Source organism: Heptranchias perlo, chromosome 5 (assembly GCF_035084215.1).
Source record: "Heptranchias perlo isolate sHepPer1 chromosome 5, sHepPer1.hap1, whole genome shotgun sequence".
Taxonomy (NCBI): domain Eukaryota; kingdom Metazoa; phylum Chordata; class Chondrichthyes; order Hexanchiformes; family Hexanchidae; genus Heptranchias; species Heptranchias perlo.
The window spans coordinates 14224271-14250601 of record NC_090329.1 but is presented as its reverse complement, the minus strand read 5'-3'; the positions used below and the strand labels follow the sequence as shown (position 1 = coordinate 14250601).

The window sequence follows — 26331 nt, the reverse complement described above, 5'->3', positions numbered from 1 at the left end:
ATCTTGCCGTTTTCCTAGTGCCACTCAGTCACTTTGAGATTGATTTTTTTTTGTTCGTTCGTGGGATGTGGGCATCGCTGGCAAGGCCAGTATTTATTGCCCATCCCTAATTGCGCTTGAGAAGGTGGTGGTGAGCCGCCTTCTTGAACCGCCACAGACCGTGTGGTGAAGGTTCTCCCACAGTGCTGTTAGGAAGGGAGTTCCAGGATTTTGAGCCAGCAACGATGAATTGCCATAAGGAAACTAGCTTGGTGGGTCGCACTTCTGCCGTATTCTGTCACGTATTCCCACATGACGCAGGTGTACCCCTGACCGCAGGGAAGGTGGAATTGGCGGGATTTCTGGCGGGTCACACCGTGCTACCAATCCTCCCTCCTTGTTTGATGTCAGGATGTAAGGGGGCAGGCACATGAGGTACCCACCCCTTGTCGTCAGAATTTCAAACATTAAAAAAGGGAACGGAGACCTGCAGAACTGGGTTCCATTGCAAGCTCCACCACAACCCCTGCAGCCCCCCACCCGCCACCTCTCGACTTGCATCCTAACTTCACTCTCCCAGACCCAGAAATGTTCCAGTCTATCTACTGAATAGTTTAATTTCACATGTGCTTGAATTTAATCAGCACTTAAATAAAATTATTATTAATCAAACAATTACTTCTGTTAGATGATATATGACTGTAAATCATGTTACTTACGATGGTGCCAGTCCACTTTACTGCCATTGATGTCCAGCCGGACACTGTACGGTTTTTCACTCTTTAAGGTACGAAAGGAAAGAATCAACCGAGACTGAAACACTTTAGAATGGTTTTAAACACTCTAAATAATTCTATTCACATAAGACGCAACAATTTTCCGAATAAAGGTGCCATACCATCTTATCTGGGGAGTACAACTGAGAAGCAAGGGAGATCAGATCCTTCTTTTGGGAGATTGTAAGGGGTTAATTTTGTTAACGACTTCTTCTTTGAAGGCTCCTTGTGGTCTCCTAAAAATCATTGTACGTCTGTGTTTTTATATGTTTTCTTTCTAAAGTCTGGTACTGGGCAGAATCACCATACTTGTTTTTTCTCTTTCTTTTCCCACGGATCAGCAAAGCAGCTGTCCTTTGCCATTCTCTGCTTATCTGTCACTGTCCTTGAAAGGTACAGCAAGCTAGTCTACCGTACATACTTTCTCAAGGCAACTTGGAGCAATAACAAGATCCATGATACCTTTCGAACTGGGTCAAGTTTAACAAAAGTCCAGCATGCTTTCTAATGTTGGCCAAGGATAACATAGTCCTTCGGTGTTTCAATACAAACGATCCGTTCCTCGGTAGGCTTTCAATCCCAAATTAGTCTACATGTAATTTCATCTCGATTGTATTGATTGCCCATGAGTTTTCCTTCATTCGCTATTCATACTTTTAACCAATTATGCTCTTTTACCCAGTATTCACTCTGCTAATCCAGGGTTCAAGTCCATTTCCATCTCATGGTTCTGGGCGAGCATCACCCTGACAATTCCTGTTCCATAGGCCTCACTTAGTTTTCCTTAAGGTCAGGCACTGAAAAAGTCCATATCTTAAAGTCCAAAATCATAGAATCATAGAATGGTTACTACATGGAAAGAGGCCATTCGACCCGTCGAGTCCGTGCCGCCTCTCTGCAACAGCAATCCAGCTCGTCCCACTCCCCAGCCATATCCCCGTAGCCCTGCAATTTTTTTCCCTTCAAGTACTTATCCAGCTCCCTTTTGAAAGCCATGATTGAATCTGCCTCCACCACCCCCGCTGACAGTGCATTCCAGATCACAATCACTCGCTGTGTAAAAAAGATTTTCCTCATGTCGCCTTTGGTTGTTTTGCCAATTACCTTAAATCATTCAACAGTCTATGTTATATGTATTGTTTTTCTTGAAAATCGCTGCTATACTGGGCACCTTTCAATCTGTACACACCTTGCCTGTTCCCAGAACTATTTTTATGTAGAAAGGAAGAACTTTTTTTATTTGTTCCTGGGATGTGGGTAAGGCCGTATTCATGGCCTGAAGGTATTAAGATTCAATCACATAGTGTGGAACTGGAGGTCACATATAGGCCAGACTGGGATATTTTTTGCAACAAAACAGTCATTTTTTGGTACTAGGCCACAAATTACCAGGTTTATTGAATTCAACTTGACAACTTAGTACAGTGGGATTTGAACTCATCACCTTGGGGTTGTTAATACAACCACTAGGCTACCATACCCTTGTACTTATAGAGAGTGCCGTAATTTTTCCTCAAGATATCCCAAAATGCTTCACATCCAGTGGATCCGTGTCTGGCTGAGAGAGGAATATTGGCTAGAAATGTACAGCGTCTCTTTCAGCATCTGAAAAAGAAAGAGGTGGGACCCTTCATCAGAACACGGTTCGCACCTGAAACACTACCCTACCTTTCAGATGCTGCACTTTCTGATTTTTATTTTGGATTTCTAGCACTTCTTTGAGGGGTTGAATTTCTATGGGAGGTCTCCCAACGTCCTGCCAGAACTTCGGCAGATCGGAACATCAGCGGAAAGGCCGGAGAAACAGTTGTTTGTGCCGTTTCCCCAGGGTTTCTGCGAATCTTCCACCTTAGTTACAGTGGGAGTTCGGGGGAAATTCTACCTCCAGGGTTTGCTCGTCAAGTTTTATTTTCACTTTTATAATTGTGTCACATAGTGGCTACCTTCCTCACTTGTCTAACATCTTGATGCCATTTCCAAGACTAGACATTGAAGTTTGATGTTTTGGCACTGCTCCCAGAAACCTTTGCTTTTCCACTGAAAGCAGTGAACAGTGAGCAGAGGCAATGTGCTTGCATGGAACAGAGGCCTAATGAAAATGTCACATTTCAGTGCCATTGCCATGTCCATCACGCAAAGGCTCCCTGCAGAAGGCCAGCAACTGCATTGTACTGTTTTTATTTTAGGGGAATCATATTTTTGATCACCTGCTCACTGAAGAGCTTTGCCTGATGTATATTCCTTTAATTTTACTAGACTGAAGGCATTTTATGAATGAGTTTAGGTTAGAGTTGTCAACCTTGGTTGAATGTATTCCTGGAGGTTTCATCACATGACCTCCTGCCTCCAACTGCCCCGCCCCCATGCTCTCGCCATTGGTCGCCCAACACGTCCATCCTCTTCCCTCACCAATTAGAAAGCAAAAAGATTCTTCATTAACCAATTTGATGATTCTTGACTCTCAATCAAACAGCATTTTTGTCCCATCTCCAATATTTTTATAACTAATAAACAAACGTGTTCAAAGAAATGAAAAAACACACCATTTTTTTTAATGCCCCTATGATTTTTCTCCAGAGTTGCTCGCAGCAGCGTCCTGGAGATTAATCTTCAATTCCGGGAGACTCCAGGCCAATCTTGGAGGGTTGGCAAACCCTAGTGTGGGTGTTGCTGTTTGAATGTTTATTCCCTGTTAAGAATAGATTCACAAGATCAGGCTTTTCCCACTGGGACTGCACAGCTGGAATTTGGGTACTTGCTGCCCCAGGTTTTCCATCCATTCAGGAGCATGATTTCATAAAATGACACCATTATCTTTTTAATGAAGATTTTAGATTCTAGATTAAGTGAGAAAAGTTAAACACTTTGAAAGCTGGTATGTTCAAATTTTCTCTTCCTTTTTGGTGGGGATTAGGGTAAGGGGAGGGATTAGGAGTAAAACCTTAAAAGAACAAGGCAACTGTATGGGGAAGTATCCTCATTGATAGGAATTTATCAATAGATGTTCACCCTCCTCTCATTTTTTTAATAATCTTCATTACAACACCCTTTTAAATGTTCATAATTTTCTACGTTCCTGATGCTATACCTCTAATTGCAACTGTTCATTGTAGAATGGTTAGATTGTGAAATAGTTAGATGCATTTAAGGGGAAGCTAGATAAACACATGAGGGAGAAAAGAATAGAAGGTTATGCTGACAGGGTGAGATGAAGTAGGGAGGGAGGAGGCTCGTTTGGAGCATAAAGACTGGCATGGACCTGTTGGGCCGAATGGCCTGTTTCTGTGTAGTACATTCTATGTAATGTAATTCTATGTAAAATGCACCATAACTAGAATTAGATAATATATTCCAGCATCAATTGTAATGTATGATTTCTTGCATTCCCATTGTAAATGTTGATCATGTGTTTTACATGATAGTCGTCCAGTTAAATGCAGTTTAAGTCATCCCTTATTCATTAATCTTGTGCGTATTCACTTTGTTTGAAAGCTAATCTAATGAGATGGTTCATATATTGAATAATGTATACCCAGCAGCGATTGCAAAGCAGTAATCTAATCAAGGGGTTCAGATGGTTTATATAGAATAGTGTGTCCCAAGAGAGATTACAAGGCAGTAATCTCATCAGAGGATTTCAGTAGTTTATAATGGATATCTTGAAATGATTCAAAGCTGTTAATCTAATTAGAAGGTGCATTCATAAACTACAGCCGCAAAGCGCTGAGTGATCGTTACTTCTTGATGGATGATGAAAGATTAATAATGATGATGAGATTACTGCAACCTTCCTAAGAATAATCTACGATTAATTTCAATAAAACTCGGTGTCCAGTACCCATCTTTTCTAAGCTTTCAGTCACCTCTCCTAAATCTTCCACCATAGCTTAAAGTCCATTCCTATATTTACTTTCCCTCCTCCCCTGTAAAGTGCCTTGGGATGTTTTCTACCTTCGTCACACAAAGGGTAGTGGAAATCTGGAACTCTCTCCCCCAAGAAGCTGTTGAGGCTGGGGGTCAATTGAAAATTTCAAAACTGAGATTGATAGATTTTTGATAGGCAAGGGTAGTAAAGGTTATGGAACCAAGGCGGGGAGATGGAGTTACGATACAGATCAGCCATGATCTAATTTAATGGTGGAACAGGCTCGAGGGGCTGAATGGTCTATTCCTGTTCCTATGTAAATAAATGGACATTGTTATTTAATGATGGAATAATACAGTTTGCTGTTGTATCTGATTTTCCTTTCCAGAGAAACTTGCCCACTATAAACTGAAGTCTCCTGCTGCAATGTTGGCTGCTCAAGCCAAATCGGGCGTAGCAGGGCCACCCGGAAATGATGGCCTACCTGGGCTACCAGGGCCTCGAGGAGAGATTGGACCACAAGGAGCCAGAGGCAAGATTTATCCAAAATAATAAGCATGTTGACATTTTTACAGTTGCCCAGTGTAGTCATTCATATTCTGAATTGACAATAGTGTACTAGTTTGCAACAGAAAAGAAAATATTCTTAACAAGTAAAAAATTACGTAACAGTTTATTTGCATTGATTTCATATTGTGTGCTGACCGGGCTAATTGAGAGAGCATAGAGTCCTCTAGTGGCAGGAATGAGAAGTAGTAGAGAAAATGATAAATTCAATGAGAAGCATGTAATAGAATTGTAGGAACAGCTTCATCACTGAGAACTGTTCCATTTAATAAGGTTTCATTTTACACTACCACGTATAGCCATCACATGGCGATGGACTGATTTCAAAACTCCACGACAGAACTCTGAATAACAATATGCTGGTCTTCTGATTGTTGTGAATTGTAAACAATTTTACAACACCAAGTTATAGTCCAGCAATTTTATTTTAAATTCACAAGCTTTCGGAGATTTTCTCCTTCCTCAGGCAAATGTTTCAAGATCTCCTTGAAGCCTACGCATTTATACATATTGAACAATAATAAATGGTGTTTACAGACTGCCCCTGCAACTGCCCGTTGCCAAGGCAATCACCGTGTTCAGACAGAGAGGTGTTACCTGCAGAACCTCCGAATACACATTCAATAAAAAAACAAACAGGGAAAAAAAACAGAGAAAAAAAAACACAGAGAGAGGCAGAAACATCCGGAAGGCAGAGAGAGCCAGCAAATGACCCATTATATTAAAAACAGATAACATTTGTTCGCTGGTGGGGTAACGTGTAGCGTGACATGAACCCAAGATCCCGGTTGAGGCCGTCCTCATGGGTGCGGAACTTGGCTATCAATTTCTGCTCGACGATTTTGCGTTGTCGTGTGTCTCGAAGGCCGCCTTGGAGTACGCTTACCCGAAGGTCGGTGGATGAATGTCCATGACTGCTGAAGTGTTCCCCGACTGGGAGGGAACCCTCCTGTTTGGCGATTGTTGCGCGGTGTCCGTTCATCCGTTGTCGCAGCGTCTGCATGGTCTCGCCGATTGTTGTGAACAAATAGATCATAAAGAATTCATAGGCTTAACGTGGAGCACATGATGTAGCAATTCAAACACAAAAGAAAATTGCATTTTAATATAGTTCTAAATATAACAAAAGGAACTAGTCATGAACAGTTCAGTTTTTTTTATTAACTCTATTTGTTCATAGTTTTCAAAAGTGCAAATCAACAAAGAAAACAATCGATGACACAGATGAAGGTACAACAGTAGAGCATGCACTCTGCACAATGAATCCTTCAGGTTGTTAACATAAATATTAACAGGGAAGTGGCATCAAAGGGTTAACGGGACTTAGAATTGATAAGTCACCAGGCGTAGATGGTGTACACCCCAGAATGCTAGTGAGGTTAGTGATAAAGTAACTTAGGCCCCTGTTCAAAAAGGGGAAACAGATTTAAACCAGTTAGCCTCATATCAGTGGTAGGAAAACTGCTAGGGACCATAATAAGGGGTAACATTAGTCAACACTCAGAGAGAAATGAGCGAATCAAGGACACAGATTTATAAAGGGCGGGTCTAATGTAATCAACTTCTTCATAGAAATGACTGAGCATACAGACAAATGAATGTTGTGTATTTAGAATTTCAGAAAGGTTTTGATAAAGTTCCACATAAAAGACTTGTGACGATTAAGGCCGATGGCATTAAAGGGAAAGTAGCAACATGAAATGTAATGTGCTTTCTCTTGTTCTCCATATTCATAAATAATCTGGACATGGCATAGAGCAAGTATCAAAAGTTGCTGATGATGCCAAATTTAGGGGCATGGTAAACTGTAAGGAAAAATGCAGGCATTTATAGGATGACAGGTTAGAGGAGTAGCAGATATGTGGCAATTGCAGTTCAATGTAGATAAGTGTGAAATATTCCATTATGCGAAAAATAACAAAGATGGAAATATACCATCAATGCTAAAACTCCCAATGCAACACAGGAGCAGGGTGTGGGTGCACAGACTTTAGAAGCAGCTTATTCTGGTGGAAAAAACTATAAAAAGGGCCAGTGGAATTCTGTGTCTTGTATATCGGAGCATTGAGTACAAAAGGAAGTGATAAATCTGTCCAAGACACTCATTAGGACCCGGTTGGAGTATTAAGTGCAGTTTTCAGTGCCCCATTAAAGAAAGTACATTCGAGCCATGGAAAAGGTGCAATGTAGATTCACAAAATATTACCAGGGATGAGAGAATATAGTTATGACAAGACTGTAAAAGAAAATCTAGGACTGTATACACTGAAGCAGAAAGACGCAACATTATAAAAGGTTTTAAGATGTTAAATAGCGTACGATTAGTTCTAGTGAATACGACTTTATATATAGTGGATCTCCCCTGGTGACTCCCATGTTGGAAACTGCATGTTTATCAAGTTGTCAACTGTGTATCTGAGCAACTGACAGACCGTAAGCAGGGACAGGAGTAATGGAGCTTGCAGTCTAGGAAATATCTCCAGCAGAATGAATCAGTGTGTGAAACTCAGAGACAGAGAAGCCAGAGCATCCACTCAAAGGCTGCAGAGGAAACTCAGGTCCCATAGAGTGAGCGGAGGTGACAGGAACAGCCTACAGAATCAATTGTTCAGCGAGACAGAGACTGCAACAACGAAAAAACAGCAGCCAGAACGAGTCAAAAGATTTTTTTTTACAAAAAAAAAGGCAAATCGTGGTAGAGCGAGCATTTTAGCAAGCAATCGTCTGCTGCATGAAGCCCTGGAGGGAGGGAAATGTTTCCTGTGAGGCAGAGGGAGATGACAGGAATAGCCTTCACAATCAATCAGTGAGAGAGACAGACCATGGCAGACTGCCAAACGTAGGAACTAAAAAGTCAGGATAAAACTCAAATGCAGCAAGTCGTGACGAGTCGAGCACTCAGAGGTGGCAGGAAACCCTGAAGGGAAAGAAAATGTGGGGGTGGTGGCAGAAACAGTCTACAGAATCGAGCGCTCAGAGAGACAAACATTCAAAAGGTTCATGAATCATTTACTTAAAATGTACAACGGGGGAAATGAAGGAAGTGAAGAAGAAAATGGTGAGTAGCAGTTCCAAACTTACTGTTACAGGAGGAAGAGTAGGAATGGGACCGTGTCCTGGAGCTGTGCGGCTCTCTGAATAATGCTGTTGTGGGTATGGGTATGAGGATCTGGAACTTGTGAAGATCCATCTAATGATGGTAGCTTTATAGTGGGAAAATCCGATTGAGAGACCACCTTAGGCTGATGCCCAAATAAGGACGACGCACTCTAAATAGCAAATTTAATATATTATATAGATATAAAACCTTTTATGGCAATTACGTCAACATTATGGATGTGCTCCACAAGCTATGTTGTGAAGCTTAAGTAGAATAAAGCTTCATTTTTACAAATTGCATGATCAAGCACACGACTCATAAAGTCTTGTTGGAAAGAGCCATCAATTGATTTTTCTTTCCAAGGAAATTCATAGGTGGTTCACACCAAAATCCATACTTTATGGAAAAGAGTTTTCACAAGTTGCATCTGAAATCTGTCTTGCATCAAAATGCAGATTTCCCAGTATTTCAAGGTTACAGCAAAGATGGACGATTTCTTCAAGACCTAATTATGTCTCTAACTGGATGTTGGTGATTTATGGGGCTTTCCTGAATCCAAAAAAATTACATCATGGAGAAAAGAACACTGGTCTTAAAGTACCAAGACTGAGGGAAGCTCAGATGTTCAATTGCATGTCTTGTCCTCCAGAATCTACAGACCTTACACCTACACATACTTCAATATTCTACTGTTGGCCCTCTTCACACCGTCTGACCGAGGTTTGCGAAGGGTCTTTTAAACAGTAACTTTTTTGGCCTCTCTTTACACCTCTAAAAGAAAGTCGTCACAAAGTGCCTGAGAGGTAACCTTTGGAAACAGGGCTCTGGGAGATTTTAGAAAGCTTCAGAATGACTTTGATACTCTGCATCTTAGATTTTAAACTGGAATGGTTTCCTCATGTACACAGTTCATTTCTGAGAGACAAAAGGGCATTGGCAGCACAGCTTAATGGATAATAACTAAACCCTCCTCACAGGCTTGTTCTCAAAATCCTGGTCTGGCCATAGAAAGCAAATGTGTCAGTTAGCCATACACATCACAGACACATGCATGCTAAGAAATCTTCTCTCTGTCACAGAATGATATTGAGAAACCTTTTTTCAAAAACATTTTAAGCAGTTCTTCCCCCAGTATTTGAAGTAAAACATTTTTTCCACATTAAGGAATGGTAGGCAATGGTACAGAAAAAGCTGGTTGTCTCTCCTCTGGCTTCCAATCTTTAACCCCTCTGTCCATCGCAACATTTTTATTTTATGAATATTACTGTGGTCATTGCTCCTCTGAATTTTCCTCTCTTTTTCCTCCTAAGCTCCATATATATCACCTTACACACTCTTCCTTACATCTTCATTGTGCTGAAATCCAGATTCATCGGACTATCTTCTACGCCGAGTCATTCTTTCCCTGGATCTCAAAATTGTAGAAGTCCTTATCTCCCTCGGGTTGCCTTTCCTAGAATCTATAGCTCTTAAAGCAAGCTTTACTTCTTGATTAATCTTGTCTTGTCTCCTACACTTATCAACCTTGCCGGGTGATGTTCTGCGCTATGGGCTGTGGCCCTTCACGTAGGCTCCTCAGTTAAAAACAAAATCGTAATAATCAATGTAATAATGGAAAAACACAGCCTATCTTCAGCTATTACTGTAATAGGTAAAACAGTTTCTCTGCATTATCCAAGCTCTCCTTCCTCAGCCATACTTTAACCTTTGTTAAACTAAATTATGCTTTAATACAGTCGCACGAAAAATCCTTTTTATTTCCCTTTCAGGAAAGAAAGGCAAAATGAAAAGGAAGAGCGATGAGGCATACCCTTGATACATTTTTAAAAAATATATCTGGGGACTCCAATAACATGAAGAGGACCTTTCTATTCATTGATGGTGGAAATACAATTGTGCTCAGACCACGTGGACAACCCGACGAAGAAGAGTAGTTTGGATTCCTAAAGTATTCAAGACTCTTGTTGGTACTGGGCTGCTTGCCAGACAAGCTTTGTTGATGTCCCAGTTCTAGTTCTACTTCCTGAGCTTTGGTTGTCCCACATAGCAGAACAATCACTTTTTCCCATGGTGGGAGATTCTCCCTGGCACATCCTTGACGTACAATCTATCTGTTGGTGTTACTTTTTACCTGAAGAGGATATTCTAAGAATTATCACCATTTTCCTGGATTATGATTATTGGACTATTTTCTCGAGGTGTTCTGTTTTTCATATCATCAAAAACTTTGCTCTATATTTTTTGATTTTTTTTTAGTAAATGCCATGAATTTTTCAACTTTGCTTCTTTGTCAGTTTCTTGTGGAGTCATTCAAACTTATCATTCCTTCCAAACTAAGTCCTGCTTCAAGATCAGGCAGGAGTCAGTGCTTTGACATTATTGAATGATTAAGCTACCCACATATTCTCATGCTAAACCTTGTCCTGTTAGCACCCTCCGTTAACTTGAGCTCATCCAAAACTCTGCTGCCCATATCACACCAAGTCCCGTTCACCCATCATTGGCCTACATTGGCTTCCGGCCCAGCAACACTTAGATTTTAAAATTCTCATCTTTGTTTTCAAATCCCTCCACGGCCTCGCCTCTTCCTATCGCTGTAACCTCCTCCAATTCTGCCCTCTTGCGCATCCCCGATTTCCATCGCTCCACCACTGGCGGCCGTGCCTTCAGCTGCCTAGACCCTAAGCTCTGGAATTCCCTCCGTGAACCTCTCCGCCTCTCTACCTCTCTCTCCTCCTTTAAGGGGCTCCTTAAAACCTATCTCTTTGACCAAGCTTTTGGTCACCTGTCCCAATATCTCCTTATGTGGCTCAGTGTCAAATTTTGTTTGATAATGCTCCTGTGAAGTGCCTTAGGACATTTTACTAAGTTATAGGCGCTATATGAATGCAAGTTGTTGTTGTTATGTCACATGTGGATGTGATTTTTTTTTAAAAGACTCACAAAACTAACTTTTCTCATTTATTAATATTGGAAACTAGTTCAGTCAACAGGTGAACTTGGAATACATACATCTCATTTTTTTAAGAACTGAGAACATTTCACAACAAATACTGTACAGAGAAACTGCTCAGTGCTCTTGTTATAAAACATTTGCTTGCCAGTAAAACTGCAGCAAATGTCTAGTTCAATCCTTTTTATTTGTGACACGAAGGTGAAGGGCCAGGCCCCACACTACAGGACACCATCAAAAAAGTAGGAAAGAATACAAGGTAAATCAAGAAGTAGAGTCTAGGTGACACATAACTTGGGTTCAAAAGCCTGCAGCCTGTAAGAAGAAGAGAAGACCGAGGGAGTTTAATGTATTAAGGTCCTGGTACAGGATGAGTTAGAGTAGGAGACTCTAACTCATCCTATAGTTAGAGTTAGGGATTTCAACACAGTGAGGATGTAGGGGTGACATATTTAGAGTTTAGGAGGAGCAAGAAAGGAGGTGCAGAACAGCAATGATCATAATAATTCCAGTAAAACAGAGAGAAGCAAGATAGCTGCATTGGTGTCTAGAACGAAGGAAAGGATCAGGTGACAATTCTTTTCTTATATCCTGTCCAAGGATGCAAGAAATGTGCTGGAACTCCTCCTCCACCCCCAGATAATCTGGCAGTACTCAAGCCTCAGATCACTACAGCCTTTATAGAGATTTAGGGGTTGTTGATGAGGTTTTGGTATAAAGGAAGAAATTCATCTTCTTTGAGTCGCTAGTACAGGCAGTTTGAGCTCCCAGCCAGCTATATATGTGTTCAACTATTGGAATAATAACAATAATTACAGGCTGAAGAGATTTTTTCACATTGTCTTTGGTTATGACATTGTCCAACCAGAAATTCCAGAGTCTTAAGAGCCAGCATGCTGTGGTGAACCTGCAGTAGATTTGCTCACGGCTATGGTTTAAGGGATCAATGCATGAGTGCTTCACTGCCTCAAAAGCCCATCATCCAAAGGGAAATCCTGCCTTAGATATATACGATTCAACAAGGAGTAAATTATCATTAGTTCCTAAACTCCGAACAGAGTAAAGTTTCCTATTCACACGTGATGGATATTTACAAGAACCAACACTGTTCTACTGATGTTAAGCTTTGTGTTTATTATGCACAGGTTACAGAGGTCAGAAAGGTGAAAGAGGCGAACCTGGCATCGGACTTCCTGGTAATATTGGTCCACGTGGCCCTCCAGGTATGAAGTAGCACTTAAGTTAAACCTTGAGTGGCTCTTTTTCTAATTTTCCTTCATTTTCTCTCTCCTGTACCTCAAAGCACTGACCCTTGGTGGGGTACAGATTCATGGGCTTCTGAAGCTCTTCATTACAAGGTCCACTGCTTATATATCCATGTGGGACATGATTTGTCCTGACATCCACTGTCTGTTTCAACTGGGCAAACCAGTTGTCAGCTCTCGCCTACTACCTGTGAAAAATTAAATTATATTGCAAGGTAATTTTCTGTGATTGTTGCTGCCAATTCTCCAGTCCTCCCCAAACCATCACTCCACAACAGCCTGCCCAATGAACTACCAAGAGAACCTCTAATACACTAGTTGTAACCCAAGACTTGCCAACCCTCTCCAACTCTCGGGTTGGGCAATATATGCCTACCTTATCAGCGACGCCCACATTTCAAGAATGAATAAAGAGAAGGATAAAAACAAAGAAACAGGAAAGATTCCTTTGAAACCCGGACCTGGTCATGCATGGTAAAGTTTGCCTAGGCTTAAAGAGAGGGACGGGAGGAACGGCTGGGCAGAGCACTTAAAGCACGGGGCAGGAGGGGCGTGAGCGGAGCCTGAATCTGAAAAAGTGACGTCAGAGCAGAGGGAGGAGCAGCGGAGCCCGAGGAATTGCCCCTAAGTGTTTAACTTAGTACATAGTTGAGCTGAGTGTTTAATTTAGTATATAGTTGAGCTAAGTGTTTAATTTAGCATATAATTGAGCTAAGTGCTTGATTTACTATATAATTGAGCTAAGTGTTTAATTTAGTATATACTTGAGTTAAGTGTTTAATTTAGTATATAATTGAGCTAAGTGTTTTATTTAGTATATAATTTAAGTTAAGTTTTTAATTTAGTATATAATTTAAACTATAAACCAATCCATCAACTTTAAATGATTAAGTAAATAAATAATTAAATCAATAACATAATTAACTTACTAATTAATTTGAAAACAAGCTAAATCCATCTACTAAATATAATCTAGATCTCAAGTGAGTCTATTATCGCTAGAAATAAACTAGAGCTAACAATAAATAAATAAAGAATAATAATATCAGCATAGGCTGTAATATGTGGGAGTTGTGGACAGCGGGACTGTCCCAGATTGTCACATCTGCGGGAAATGTCTCTACCTTGAGACACTCCAGCTCAGAGTCTTTGAGCTGGATGTGAGTTAGAGACACTCCGATACATAAGGAAGGGGGAGGAATTTCTGGATAGTTTGCTCCAGAGTACAGTCACACCTCAGAGGAAAGCACAAGTGCAGGAAATGGAGAGTGTGACTGTCAATCAGCAGGGCAGGGGGATCCTAGGGAAGGCAGAGAAGGAAGTCCTGCAGACACTGGTCCTATCCAACAGGTACAATGTACTTGCTACCTGTGAGGATAAAGATGTAGGCTGCAGGGAGGACAGCCAGAATGCTAACCATGGCACCGTGGAGCAGGAGGCAGTCCAAAGGGGGAAGAGCAAAATAGAAAGGTTGTAGGTTATAGAGGATTCAATAATTAGGGGGATAGATAGTGTCCTCTGCAGTCGCGACCGAGAGTCTATAAGGGTGTGTTGCCTACTTGTTGCAAGGGTAAAAGATATTTCGGAGCAGCTGGAGAGGAGCTTAAAAAGGGAGGGGGAAGATCCAGTTGTCGTGGTCCATGTTGGGACCAATGACATAGGGGAAAAACAGGGAGGAGTATCAGAAGCTAGGAACTAAATTAAAAAGCAGGACTGTCTGGGTGGTAATCTCAGGATTACTACCCGTGCCTAATGTTAATTGGCATAGGGATAGACAGATCAGGAAGGTGAATGTGTGGCTGAAAGATTGATGTGGGAAGGAGGGGTGCCATTTCATGGGACACTGGCACCAGTACTGGGACAGGAAGAAGCTGTACTGCTGGGTCGGGTTCCACCCGAACCAGGCTGAGACCAAGGTCCTAGCGGGAAGGACAAATAGGGTGGTAAATAGGACTTTAAATGGGGGGGTGGGGGGGCGGCTCAGTCTGAAACAATAGTAAAAATGATAGTTTAAAGATTTTAAAAAAGAATAAGAGCAGAGTTCAGGTCACCAACAGTGATATAGATACTCCAGGTGAAGGGAATATTAAAATAATTAAAGTAGTTACAGCAGGAGTGACAAATAAGAAAAATACAGCATCAGGGTAGAAGGACAGGCTAGGGTCTCTTGCCCAAATAAGATTTTTATATACTAAGGTAGGGAATATACGAAATAAATTGAATTAATTAGAGGCTGAAATACAGTTCAGAGGGCATGACGTGGTGGCCATTACTGGGACATGGCTGCAAGCTGGTCATGATTGGGAGTTAAATATTCCAGGTTATAAGGGGGGAAAAATATTGGATAAGGGCCAATTTTGGATGCAGGTAACGTGATGTGTTATTAACTCGCGCCCAATGATCCCTGCGCAGGCAGGATGCAAGTTTTGGCCCACCCGAGGACTTACCTGCAATCAGCGTTCCATTCCAGGTCATGCGTGTGGAATCAATGCAATTCACACTTTCCACCACCAGGGGAGCTCAATCTCTTAAAGGGAGGATGTTTCTTAGAAATCTCTTAAAGGTAGCTGGTATCTGTTATTTGCTGAAAATAACAGTCTATTGTCAGCACGGAGTCTGAACGGAGATCAGATATCGCACATGTAAAACACAGATGCAGGTCCCATCCCAATGATTACACACTGATAAGTTTTGTTAAAACATTGAATAAAGGTTGCGCACTACTAAATCCCACATCCTCCAATCTGCACGCCTGACCTCACCAATCTGCCGATCTGAGTTGGTACCAGGACTGCGAGAGCGCGTGCACCAAGGTTCTCTGTTGATGCACTAGAGACCTTGGTGCAAGAGGTGGACAGAAGCCGGGGGGGGGCGGGGAGGAGGGGAAGAGGCCCTCCAGACATATATCCAAAAGGCAGTGGGAGGCAGCAGGAGATGAAGTCAATGCCAGGCACACAGCATCATGAACATGAATACAGTGCAGGAAGAAGATCAATGCTTTGGCTTGAGTGGTCAAGGTGAGTGAGGTCAACTGTCAAGTGGCGTCTCCTACCAACTGCACCACACACTACACCCCCCATCACCCACATACCAACAAACTCACTCTTTCCATCAGTACTCAACTCTTCCAACCTGATGCTTCCTCTCACCCTTACACATTACCACGATTTCAAGCCACCGACCCACAACTCACAGGCCACACACACTAGCTATTCAACCATGACATGATGAAAGATACTATTATAACATTGGTAAGAGAGGATATAGGTGAGGTAAAGCAATCAGCGGAAACTGTATTGTTAAAATTGAGGAATAAGAGAGGACTTAAAACTGTAATGGGAGTTACCTACAGGCCTCCTGATGGCAGCAATGAAGTGGCAGAATGTATTAATTCAGAGATTAGAGAGGCTTGTAGCAAAAGCAGAGTTGTTTCAATGGGAGACTTTAATTTTCATCTGAATTGGGAAGAGCAGAGTAGCTCAAGTCAGAAAGATGGTAAATTTCTTGATTGGATTCAAGATCATTTTCTGGAACAAAATGTTCTAGAACCAACAAGAGGGCCATACTAGATTTAGTAATGAGTAATGAGTTAATAATCTAACAGTAAGGGAACATTTATCTAACAATGATCATAATACAATGATTGAATTCAGTGTTAGGTTTGAAAATGAGAAACGTAACACAATTACTAAGGTTTTAGATTTTGGTAAGGTTAACTTTAATGGGATGAGACAGAGACTGACGACAGCAAACTGGTCAAAACTGTTATCGGGTAAAACTACAGATGAACTGTGGGAGGTGTTCAAAAAAAAAATTAGCTTAATACAGCCCGAAGGAGCAAGAGCTCTACTTACCAAATAAAACAGCCATGGTCAACAAAAGAGGTGAGAGATAACATAAAGCTAAAAGAAAGAGCATACAAAAGTGCAAAAAGGGGACTAAGAGAGATATAAAGAATAGCAAAGCAGGATTTAAAAAATGTAGTAAGAGCTGCAAAAAGGGAATACAAAAAGAAACTTGCAAGGTTAACGCAAAAAAGTTTTTACAATTATATTAGAAGAAAAAGGGTAGTCAAGGGTAATGTGGGCCCCCTTAAAAACAGATGTGGGTAATATTGCAAATGAAAATGAGGAAATTGCAGACTTGTTGAATAATGACTTTGAGTCAGCCTTCACAGTAGAGGAAGAGGACATTCCAGGGAAAGTATCTGACATTCCAGGGAAAGTAATGATGAATCAAGGACTGGAACTCACTAAAGTTGAAAAAAGCAAGAAAACAGTATTAGAAAAAATAATGGCACTAAAAACTGACAAATCTCCAGGACCTGATGGTTTCCACCCCAGAATTTTAAATGAAGAAGATGAGGAAATTGCAGATGTTTTAGCCATAATTTCCAAAGCTCTCTCAATTCAGCAATTATCCCTTTAGATAGGAACATTGCAATTGTAACTCTATTATTTAAGAAAGGTGAGAGTGAGAAACCAGGAAATTATAAACCTGTTAGTCTAACATCTATTAATAATTTCAAATCTGAGATCGACAGATTTTTGCTTGCCAAAGGTATTAAGGGATATGGAGCCAAGGCGGGTAAATGGAGTTAGGGCACAGATCAGCCATTTTCTTTTTCGTTAAAGTCAACTTTTCTTTGCTCCTATTCTCTCACTTTTCTATCATTTGCCTAACTTGGCACTCTGTCCTTTTTTGCATTTTAACTTTACTATTACTCTTTTTCTAATTATGATTATCCATTCTATTTATTCTAAACTTATTTTTTTAAGTTTAAAGGTTTCCCCTTACGTTTCTTCTCCTGCCTTCCTGCCCCCACTCTTCATTTAGTTCAAGTTCGGTTTTAAGAAAGGTTATTTTTTTAGCTGGCTAAAAAGCAGAGTTAAAAGTTGGTTTGCCATCTTGTCAACAGAAAGAAATAACTTGTATTTACATCGCGCCCTTCCCCACCCAAAGCAACTAATTAATTACTTTTGAAGTGTAGCCATTGTTGTAATGTAGGAAACGTGGCAGCCAATTTGCGCACAGCAAATCCCATAAACAGCAATATCATAAATGACCAGATAATCTGTTTTATTGATATCGGTTGAGGGATATTGGCCAGGATTCTGGGGAGAACTCCCCTGCTCTTCTTCGAAATAACGCCATGGTTTCTTTTACACCCACCCGAGAGGGCTTCGGTTTAAGGTCTCATCCAAAAGACGGCACCTCCAACAGTGCAGCACTTCCTCAGTACTGCACTGGAGTGTCAGCCTGGATTTTGTGCTCAAATCTCTGGAATGGGACTTGAACGCCGTTAAAGAATTTCAAATTATTTTTTCAGTCGGAATGGTTTTGTCTGTCCAGTGGTTTGATGCACAAACACTGGTGAAGCATGTGACCGTATACCTGACTACATTCCTTGTGTGTTTCAGGTTTGCCAGGATTGGGAACCATAGGTCCGCCAGGTACACAGGGCAACTCAGGTCCTCCAGGACAAAATGGAAGATGTGACCCTGCAGACTGTCTCTTTCATGCAAGCTTTGCACAACCACCTGTACAAGGATAAAAGTCCATCTTTTAACCAGAAACTATTTCAGGTGTAGCAGTTTTTGAACTGTTTTATTTAACACACTTTACAGTTTAGTGGAGGCCTCACCAGCACAGGTACCCACACCTTTTTTTGGTGATTTACAAAACTCAATGGATAGTTTCCTGTATGCAGATCAAGTGCAAATCGATCCACATTCAGAGCACGGTCCCATTGTGCTCCCAATCTGACTGCTAATGTTACATTTACAATTTAATTGAAAAACTGTTGTGTCGAGCATGAGAGACAGCAGCTGCAGTAGATTGTTTTCATTTACAAATATGGATATCTGGCTGATATATTTGTTCTTTGATTCTGTTACTTGAATTGTTCTTGAACATATCGAATACGTATTTTCCATGTAAAGTGGGGGATCTGTTTGGTAAATAGGTTTTGAAAATATTTCAGCTCCTTTCAGTATGTTTCAACAAGAAATACATGGTTTCAACTGGGTGATAGCTGTTTGCAATAAACATCTACCCCCATCTCATTCCATACATTACTACTACATTTATAGAAACATAGAATGATACAGCACAGAAGGAGGCCTTTCAGCCCACCGTGCCTGTGCCAACCCTATGAAAGTACTATCCAATTAATCCCACTCCCCTGCCCTTCCCCAAATTTTCCCCCTTCAAGTATTTATCCAATTCCTTTTTGAGAGTTATTATTGAATCTGCTTCCGCCACCCTTAAAAAGTATTAATTATTATTATTGATTATTGAAATATATCAATAATCTCCTCTACCTAATGGCTACAGTTCTGCAATTTCAAGTGACTAAATGGAATCATCATAACATCAGACATAGGATTTCTATCTTCAATAACTTTTCTTTGCAGTCACTGTACTTCGAGTTTGGTTCATTGCAAGGTGATGTCAAGGACTAAACAATCTCCTGCGTGTCATTTTCTGACTCTGTTTCCATGGGTAACGTTTTGTAAAGATTTATTTCTGTCAACCAGCTGATGGATTTTTTTTTGTTGTAAACACACATTACATAGTAAACTATGTGATTTTACTGCTGGTCGGATATATTGCATGGCTATTGAATAGTTCCATCTCATGAGCTTTGTTTTAAAGGACTCCCCCGTTATGAAGAGCCTTGAAAGAATTTAATAATGAAATTGTATGACGGTGTACTTGTGTGTGTTTTTCTCTCAGTTTTAATAACAGTGTTTGTGTCAAATGCAAAGAGAATCATTTAAACAAAAAAAAGCAAAAAGTCCTTATTTTTTGAAAGATATGCTAGCTTAACATTATTGTTGTTTAACTTACCATGCTCGTAATGCACTAGCACTGATAGGGCCAGTGTGTGGTGGCAACCTTTAATATGAACTGTGTGGAACAATGACTTTTCCAAATGGTGCTATGTGTATATTTTGAGCTTTTAATTTAACCATAGCAAAATTTAATTAGCTACTGTCATGATCTTCTTTTACTGCCAGCTTTTAAATACAGATGTCGATTTAATTCAAATGTGATTAAAACTGGTAGATCTTATTTTTTATAAATTGTAAAATTGCTTTCATTTTATTTTCATACTCATGTGATAAGTGTTATTTTCTATCTGAGTGCTGGATTGAGTTGGTGGAAAACGTAAACAGTATACTGTAATTATTGCTTCAAATTTGTTGACTATGCCAGATTTTATCCCCCTTAAATTTTGGTTTGTTTTTATATTATCAGTTTACTTGAATGAGATGTATATGTTGTAATTTTAGAAAAACTTACTTATATGTTAAGGAGTGAACTTCATCTGCTGCTGTACAGTATTTTGATTAAAGAAATAAGTGTATATTTAATATGTATTGTTAGTAGAAGTACCTCATGAAAAGAGCATTCCATCCTGACTCTGTCTCTAAACATGACTTTTTTTTTGGAATAAAACAATGCATAGCAGGCCAGACAGCATCTGAAAGATAAGTTAATATTTAAAGTCAATTGTGCCATGATTGAGCAGGTGAAGTCCCTTTGTAGAGCCAACCAAAACAAAGAGGGAAGAGAGAACAACAAATATAGGTCAAAAATATAAACATATTAACTACTTTTACAAAGAACGGGTTAATGGTTTCAATTTAAAATGCCTTAAAGAGATGTAAAGTGCAGTATGCTGTACAATTGTCTTATAAGTCAGGCACTGGATAGCTCTTTCAAAGAGCCATCACAGACATGATTGGCCGAATGGCCTCCTTCTTGCTATATGATTCTCTGATTAGATAGACAAAAAGGATTAGCTAAACATGACTCTAAAATGAAAGGGAAAGTAGCAGAATGTGAATGTGAGAATTCTGCAATTTTTAGTTCAGATTTCCAAAATTCATGTTTTGTTAAGATTCCTGAAATTCAAGGTTTTAAACAAATTGGAATCAACAATAATTTAATATTCATCAGCTTGCTTTAATTTATGCCTTTCTTCCTCCCTCCCTATTGCAGGATTGATGCTGTCTGGCTCTAATACAATCCTTCTCCAGTAATGTTTCAAACCTGCACTAAATTCCTATAAAATGATGGATCGAGTGTGGGAGTACCCCTCCATGGGATTACTAGAGACAGGCAGAAATGCTGTCATTTCGAATTGTCCTTTAATCATAATAACACACTAATTGCTGTAAAAAATGATTTCAGGATTAAGGCTGGTAAATGCTCTTTTAAAAGCATATGGAAATACTCAAGAAGATTTGCTATTAATGTCATTTAATTATGCTTTTTTTTTCGCTGCAGTCATGAATGTGGCTACATCTCAGTCACTGGGTTGTAAAAGCAGGACACATTGTGAAGATATCCACTTACCCAGCAACAAATCTATTAAATTTGTGGATTTGCATTTCATTTCAAGGATAATAGCCCAAACCTTTGTATTGTTTAATTGCATGATTGTAAAGAGGAAGTTATATTCAAGACTCGGGTCTATAGGTGGTATAAAAGATTGTTGGATTGGTTGATGCTATTTGAAATCCTTCGTAACGAGACATTGTTCAATTTGTTTGAATGGTTTGTTTTTGGTTGTTCTTGTCAACAAGACATTCAGCTGATTTCTATAGAAAAATGTTTTTATACCAGATGGATTTACAGCTCAGACAACAATGTCCTACCTCATTTGAGGGCCAGTGTTAATAGGTGTTTATATAATGTATTTATTTGCAATATTAATTAGCTGGTATAATTTTCTTATTATTCTGAATGTAGTTATTCTCCTCTCTTACATGAAATGATTACCTTACTAATGATCTGAACAATTCGCGCATTGTTGTCTCATTTGGTGATAGCTCACATCTTTAAGAAAGTCCATTTTTTTTGTTTCCTTTCCAATTATCTCCACTCCTCTCCCAAAGACGCTGGGGTCCAGAGCCACAGTTGGTGGGGACCCTCCAGTACCTTGTCCAAGTAGCTGCTGTACGCATTTGAGCCTAGATGCTGATCGACCATGGAGTTCAGCTGGGCCTGACTCTGTCCTCACCCCATGTCCATGCAAACCCGGGCACTTTCGAGCAAGGCTCACTTGATAGCGACCAGGAGTGGGAATCAAGGCTATTTTGCTCCGCCTTGGGGAACTGAAGCCAGTTATACAACCCCACCTGCCACCCTAGATGAGATCAATTAACTCAGTAACAGACCAGAGATCAAACTGGGGACACTTCTGGTCTCTATGGCTCAGTACATCAAGCAGTACGACAAAGGAAAGCAACATTTTTGTTTGAATGTTGTGAACTGGTAGGGATTTTAGGGCAGGAGGTACTTTTATATCTACAGGAGTTTCATGCTGTACATGTTTAGATTCTGATGTAAACCAGTTATTGACTTATTTTCTTTACCTTGTTTAATTCAGTTTTAATTTTTTAACATGCAATTTGATGGAAGTCTTCAGTAATCTTCTAATTTTCAATCAATTATGCATTTTTGTTTGAACTATTTTCAGTTCTGTACAACATTCTAATAAAAAATGTATTGAGATGCAATTGTACTCATTCCTTAGTAAAGGATTTCTGTATTATATATATATATATATGTACACACATAATAAACTTAAAGAACATAGAGTGAAAAAAGGATTGTGAAAAAATATATTTTTTGTGCTAAATTTTTGATTGGATTCTTTATCGCTTGAAACAGCAAGTGAGTGGTTAAAAAATCACAGTCACACAGGGTATTTCTCAAGGGTGAAATCTGACTCAGAGATAAGACAAACTGACCATAGTAGGCATCACAGGGGAATCTGAGGTGCTAATTGAGTTAAATGGCCCCGATATTTCATACTGCAGCGAATGCCATTGTCAAATAATGACTATCCATTTAATATCGATATGGGAAATACAGCCTTTTGCTTCAGTAGATCCTCAAAGGATGTTGAATGATGTACCTGGCCTTATGCTGCTGGAGACTCTCCTAGGCACCATGTGTTTCATGTGCACTTGCATTTCAGCCAGCAAAAATAGTTTTGTGCTTACATTTGTGCCAGCTAGCAAAGAAGTTAGGCCAGTTTGAAACTGCTTTCATGGCATAAGAAGTGAGCTTCTGTTTGTTTACATATAGAGAGAAAGTGAGTGGTATTTATTGTTTTATGAAGTGTATGATTCACTGTATTATACTGTGTACTGTTCATTTATCTGTCCATTTAAATAAATTGCCTACTGGTTTAGAGTCTGGGACTTGGTCTGATAGAATATACATTCCAACACTTTTCAAGGAGGAAAATTACGTGGCAACATGTGATACATCACAGTAATCGATGTACTGAGTAAGGGTTCTCTGCTAAGATCCCATTGGGTCATTCTGTGTAATGACACCCTGATCTTCAAAGGTAATCAATTGAAATGCTAGGATATTCATCCATCTTCACACCTGCGCCATTCAACCTTGCCACATGAACCATTATACCCCGTCCAGTATTTCATTGGGCATGATCATACAAACAAAGACTTACCTGAAGACTTACCCGAACACGTCCTCTCCCTGGCTGCTCTCCCGTCCGACTGAGACCGGCCTGTCAGTCAGGCCGGTCAGTCGGACGGCAAACCGACAAAAAAAAATAAAAGACATCCTTACGTCAAAATCCTAAGTATGTCCGGGAAACCTGTACTTCCGGGTTTCCTGTCCCTAATTTGACCCGCCCCCTACTGGCCCCTTCCCGACTCGGGGTCAAAATCATGCCCATTGTCTCAGTCAATACCCACCCTAATAACCATCAATCCCTCCTTCAACCCGTTTTTTAACTGACTCCTTTTTGAAGGAGTTAATCAGCCTCTGTTGCCGGAAATCAGTTCCGTGTATCCACTTCCCTCTCAGTGAAAAGTTTCTTCTAACCTCCCATCTCACTTGTGGTTTGTTCATTTTACCCTGGAGTTCTTCATTCAGATCCTGCTTTTATCCACCTCTTTAGGACTAGTTTAACTATATTTACACACGATAAAATCCTTAAAGATATTGGGCCGGAAATTGCCTCGTAAAATAGCGGTGAGCCTAACCTCGCTCCCTGTTATTAATGGGCAAATCGAAGAGCAAGTTCCAGCGATCGCACTTACACAGTCAAACGCGGTAGTCCGGAACTTGCTCTTCCTGGTTCACCATTGATCTAAAAGCTCCGCGGATCGACAGCTTGCTGGCTGGATCTCCATTGAAATCATTGGAGGAGCGTGAACTTGCTGCTGGAACACGGTAAGTAGCCACTAAAATAGACTGGTAAAGTTAGGGTTGCTCTAACTGGCGCTAAGAGCCTGTCCTGCCATCATGTTAATCTCACGTATAATTAATGAAACCAGGATTCAGCCAGAAGGAGTTTTTTTTAGCTGTCAGAGAATTGTTTAAAAAATCTGAGAGCTGGGTGTCAGAACTTTCAAATGTGGAGTTTCATTCCTCCTGATTTTAATAGTTTTTGGGCATTTAAAAAAAAATGTTTTAATTAAAAAGTTTTAAATTTTTATTTTTTGCTTTTTCTTTCTGTCTCTTTTATCTCCGTCTTTTAATCTGACTTTCTTTATTTTGCTTTCTCTGTCTGATGTTATAGTACATTTACTAATTTTATCTGGCACTTCCTGGTTCTTACTTTGCGCGGTTCGTGAATCAAATTCACTTCCTGGTTCGCGCAGCATGGCCTGTTTCAAGCTGAGGGGATAGAGAGATCCTTTCCCCACTCTCTCAGCTCAGAGAAGCCCATGACCCACTGCTGCACTTCTTGCAGTTCTCAACTGAAGCAAGTTGACGCCTTCTAGACGGCAAAATGTTTGTGGGCGAGTTAGTTACTTACCAGGGGCGGGTGACGTGCTCGCTGCTCAGGCCAATTCCTGGCCCAGTCTTTTCATTTTACAGTCACTGTAATCTATGGGAATATTAAAAAATACCATTGAGTTCTTGTGTATTCTTAATTCATTTACAGTCTTATTGACTCCCTCGGGATTTGCCAACAGACGAAGAGAGGAGCTATCAAACATGAGATGGTAGCTGCGTCCGCAAAGATTGAAAGAAACAAGAGTTTCACCACTCATCAGAGGCCATGGAGGAACATAGGAACAGGAAGAGGCCATTCAGCCCCTCGAGCCTGTTCAACCATTCAATTAGATCAAGGCTGATCTGTATCTTCACGCCATCTACCTGCCTTTATACCATAACCCTTAATACTCTTGACTAACAAAAATCTATCAATCTCAGTTTTGACATTTTCAATTGACCTAATCTTAACAGCTTTTAGGGGGAGAATTCCAGATTTCCACTACCCTTTCTGTAACAAAGTGCTTCAGGTATCACGCATGAATGGCCTAGCTCTAATTTTCAGGTTATGTCCCCTTGTTCTACACTCTCCCACCAGAGGAAATAGTTTCTATCTACCCTATCAGGACAACCAGATACAATGATTCAGGCATTGTGCTGTGAGGGCCCTGTAGGTTATAAGTACTGAGGATATGAAATCTGACGGAAATTGATGAATGTACAGTGGAATCAGCATCTAGCGGATAGGGTTGGCTGGTAAACGGAGGTTGATCATAAAGAATGAACAGACAAGGACAGAGAATGGAATCCTAGATAGAAAATAGAATCAGAGGAAGATTCATCATAAATAAGGTAATTTGAGAGGAAACCAAATAGCCAAGGGCTTGACAGGGTAGATGCTGAGAGACTTTTTCCCCTGGCTGGGGAGTGGAGAACTAGGGGGCATAGTCTCAGGATAAGGGGCTGGCCATTTAGGACTGAGATGAGGAGACATTTCTTTACTGAGAAGGTGGTGAATCTTTGGAATTCTCTACCCCAGAGGGCCGCGGATGCTCAGTCGTTGAGTATATTCAAGGCTGAGATCGATGGATTTTTGGACTCTGGGGAAATCAAGGGATATGGGAATCGGGCGGGAAAGTGGAGTTGAGGTCGAAGATCAGCCATGATCTTATTGAATGGTGGAGCGTGCTCGAGGGGCCGTATGGCCTACCCGTGCTCTTATTTCTTATATTCTTATGTTCTTATGTTCAAAGTCAAGTTGGTAAGTGAACAGTATGAAGCCCTGCAAAGACTTGGAGGTTACCAAGCTAACGACAGACGGTTCACCAAAGTAGAATTCTTAAGGTGTGCAACATAGGTAAGAGGATCACTGGCTTTAACTTCAGAAGGGTTCAATGTAAGAACAATTGGGTAGTAATTGGAGAGAAAAAAGTAGGAGGAACCCCAATGCTCAACAATAGCAACAGAGAAGGAAAAGTGCACTGGGGGGTGTATGAGATTCTGAAGAGGAAGCGTAGGAAAAGGATAAGTTTGGCAGCACCCATCTTGAAGCCAATGGGAGGGATATCCTCAGCAACAGTAGACATATTAAAGTGCAGAGAATGAAGGATCTAACAAGCATGATGTGACAGAACAGATTGGGCAATGTCTGAACCTCCTCTTTGCTACGATCAAGATTAGAGATAACAACAACAACTTGCATTTATATAGTGCCTTTAATGTAGAAAAACATCCCAAGGTGCTTTACAGAAACGTAATGAAACAAACATCGACACCGAGCCAAAGAAAAAGAGTTCCAGACCCACACCACCCTTCTGAAATTTCTTTTCACCCAGAGGGTGGTGGGGGTCTGGAACTCACTGCCTGAAAGGGTGGTAGAGGCAGAAACCCTCATCACTTTTAAAAAGTACTTGGATGTGTACCTGAAGTGCCGTAACCTACAAGGCTACGGACCAAGTGCTGAAAAGTGGGATTAGGTTGGGTGGCTCATTTTCGGCCGGCATGGACATGATGGGCCAAATGGCCTCCTTCTGTGCCGTAAATTTTCT

At 40.5% G+C, this 26331-nt stretch overlaps 1 protein-coding gene across 1 annotated transcript in view; it reads left to right on the top strand.

Moving 5' to 3' along the window:
* The window catches only part of LOC137321559 (collagen alpha-1(XIX) chain-like), a 151567-nt gene extending 128842 nt beyond the window's left edge, over nucleotides 1–22725 (top strand). The window contains exons 39-41 of the mRNA XM_067983956.1: nucleotides 5009–5152; nucleotides 12386–12463; nucleotides 17926–22725. Coding sequence (XP_067840057.1) covers nucleotides 5009–5152; nucleotides 12386–12463; nucleotides 17926–18059 — 356 coding nt within the window. The 3' untranslated portion in view covers nucleotides 18060–22725. The remainder of the gene's footprint in view (nucleotides 1–5008; nucleotides 5153–12385; nucleotides 12464–17925) is intronic.
* Nucleotides 22726–26331: the final 3606 nt, after the last annotated feature.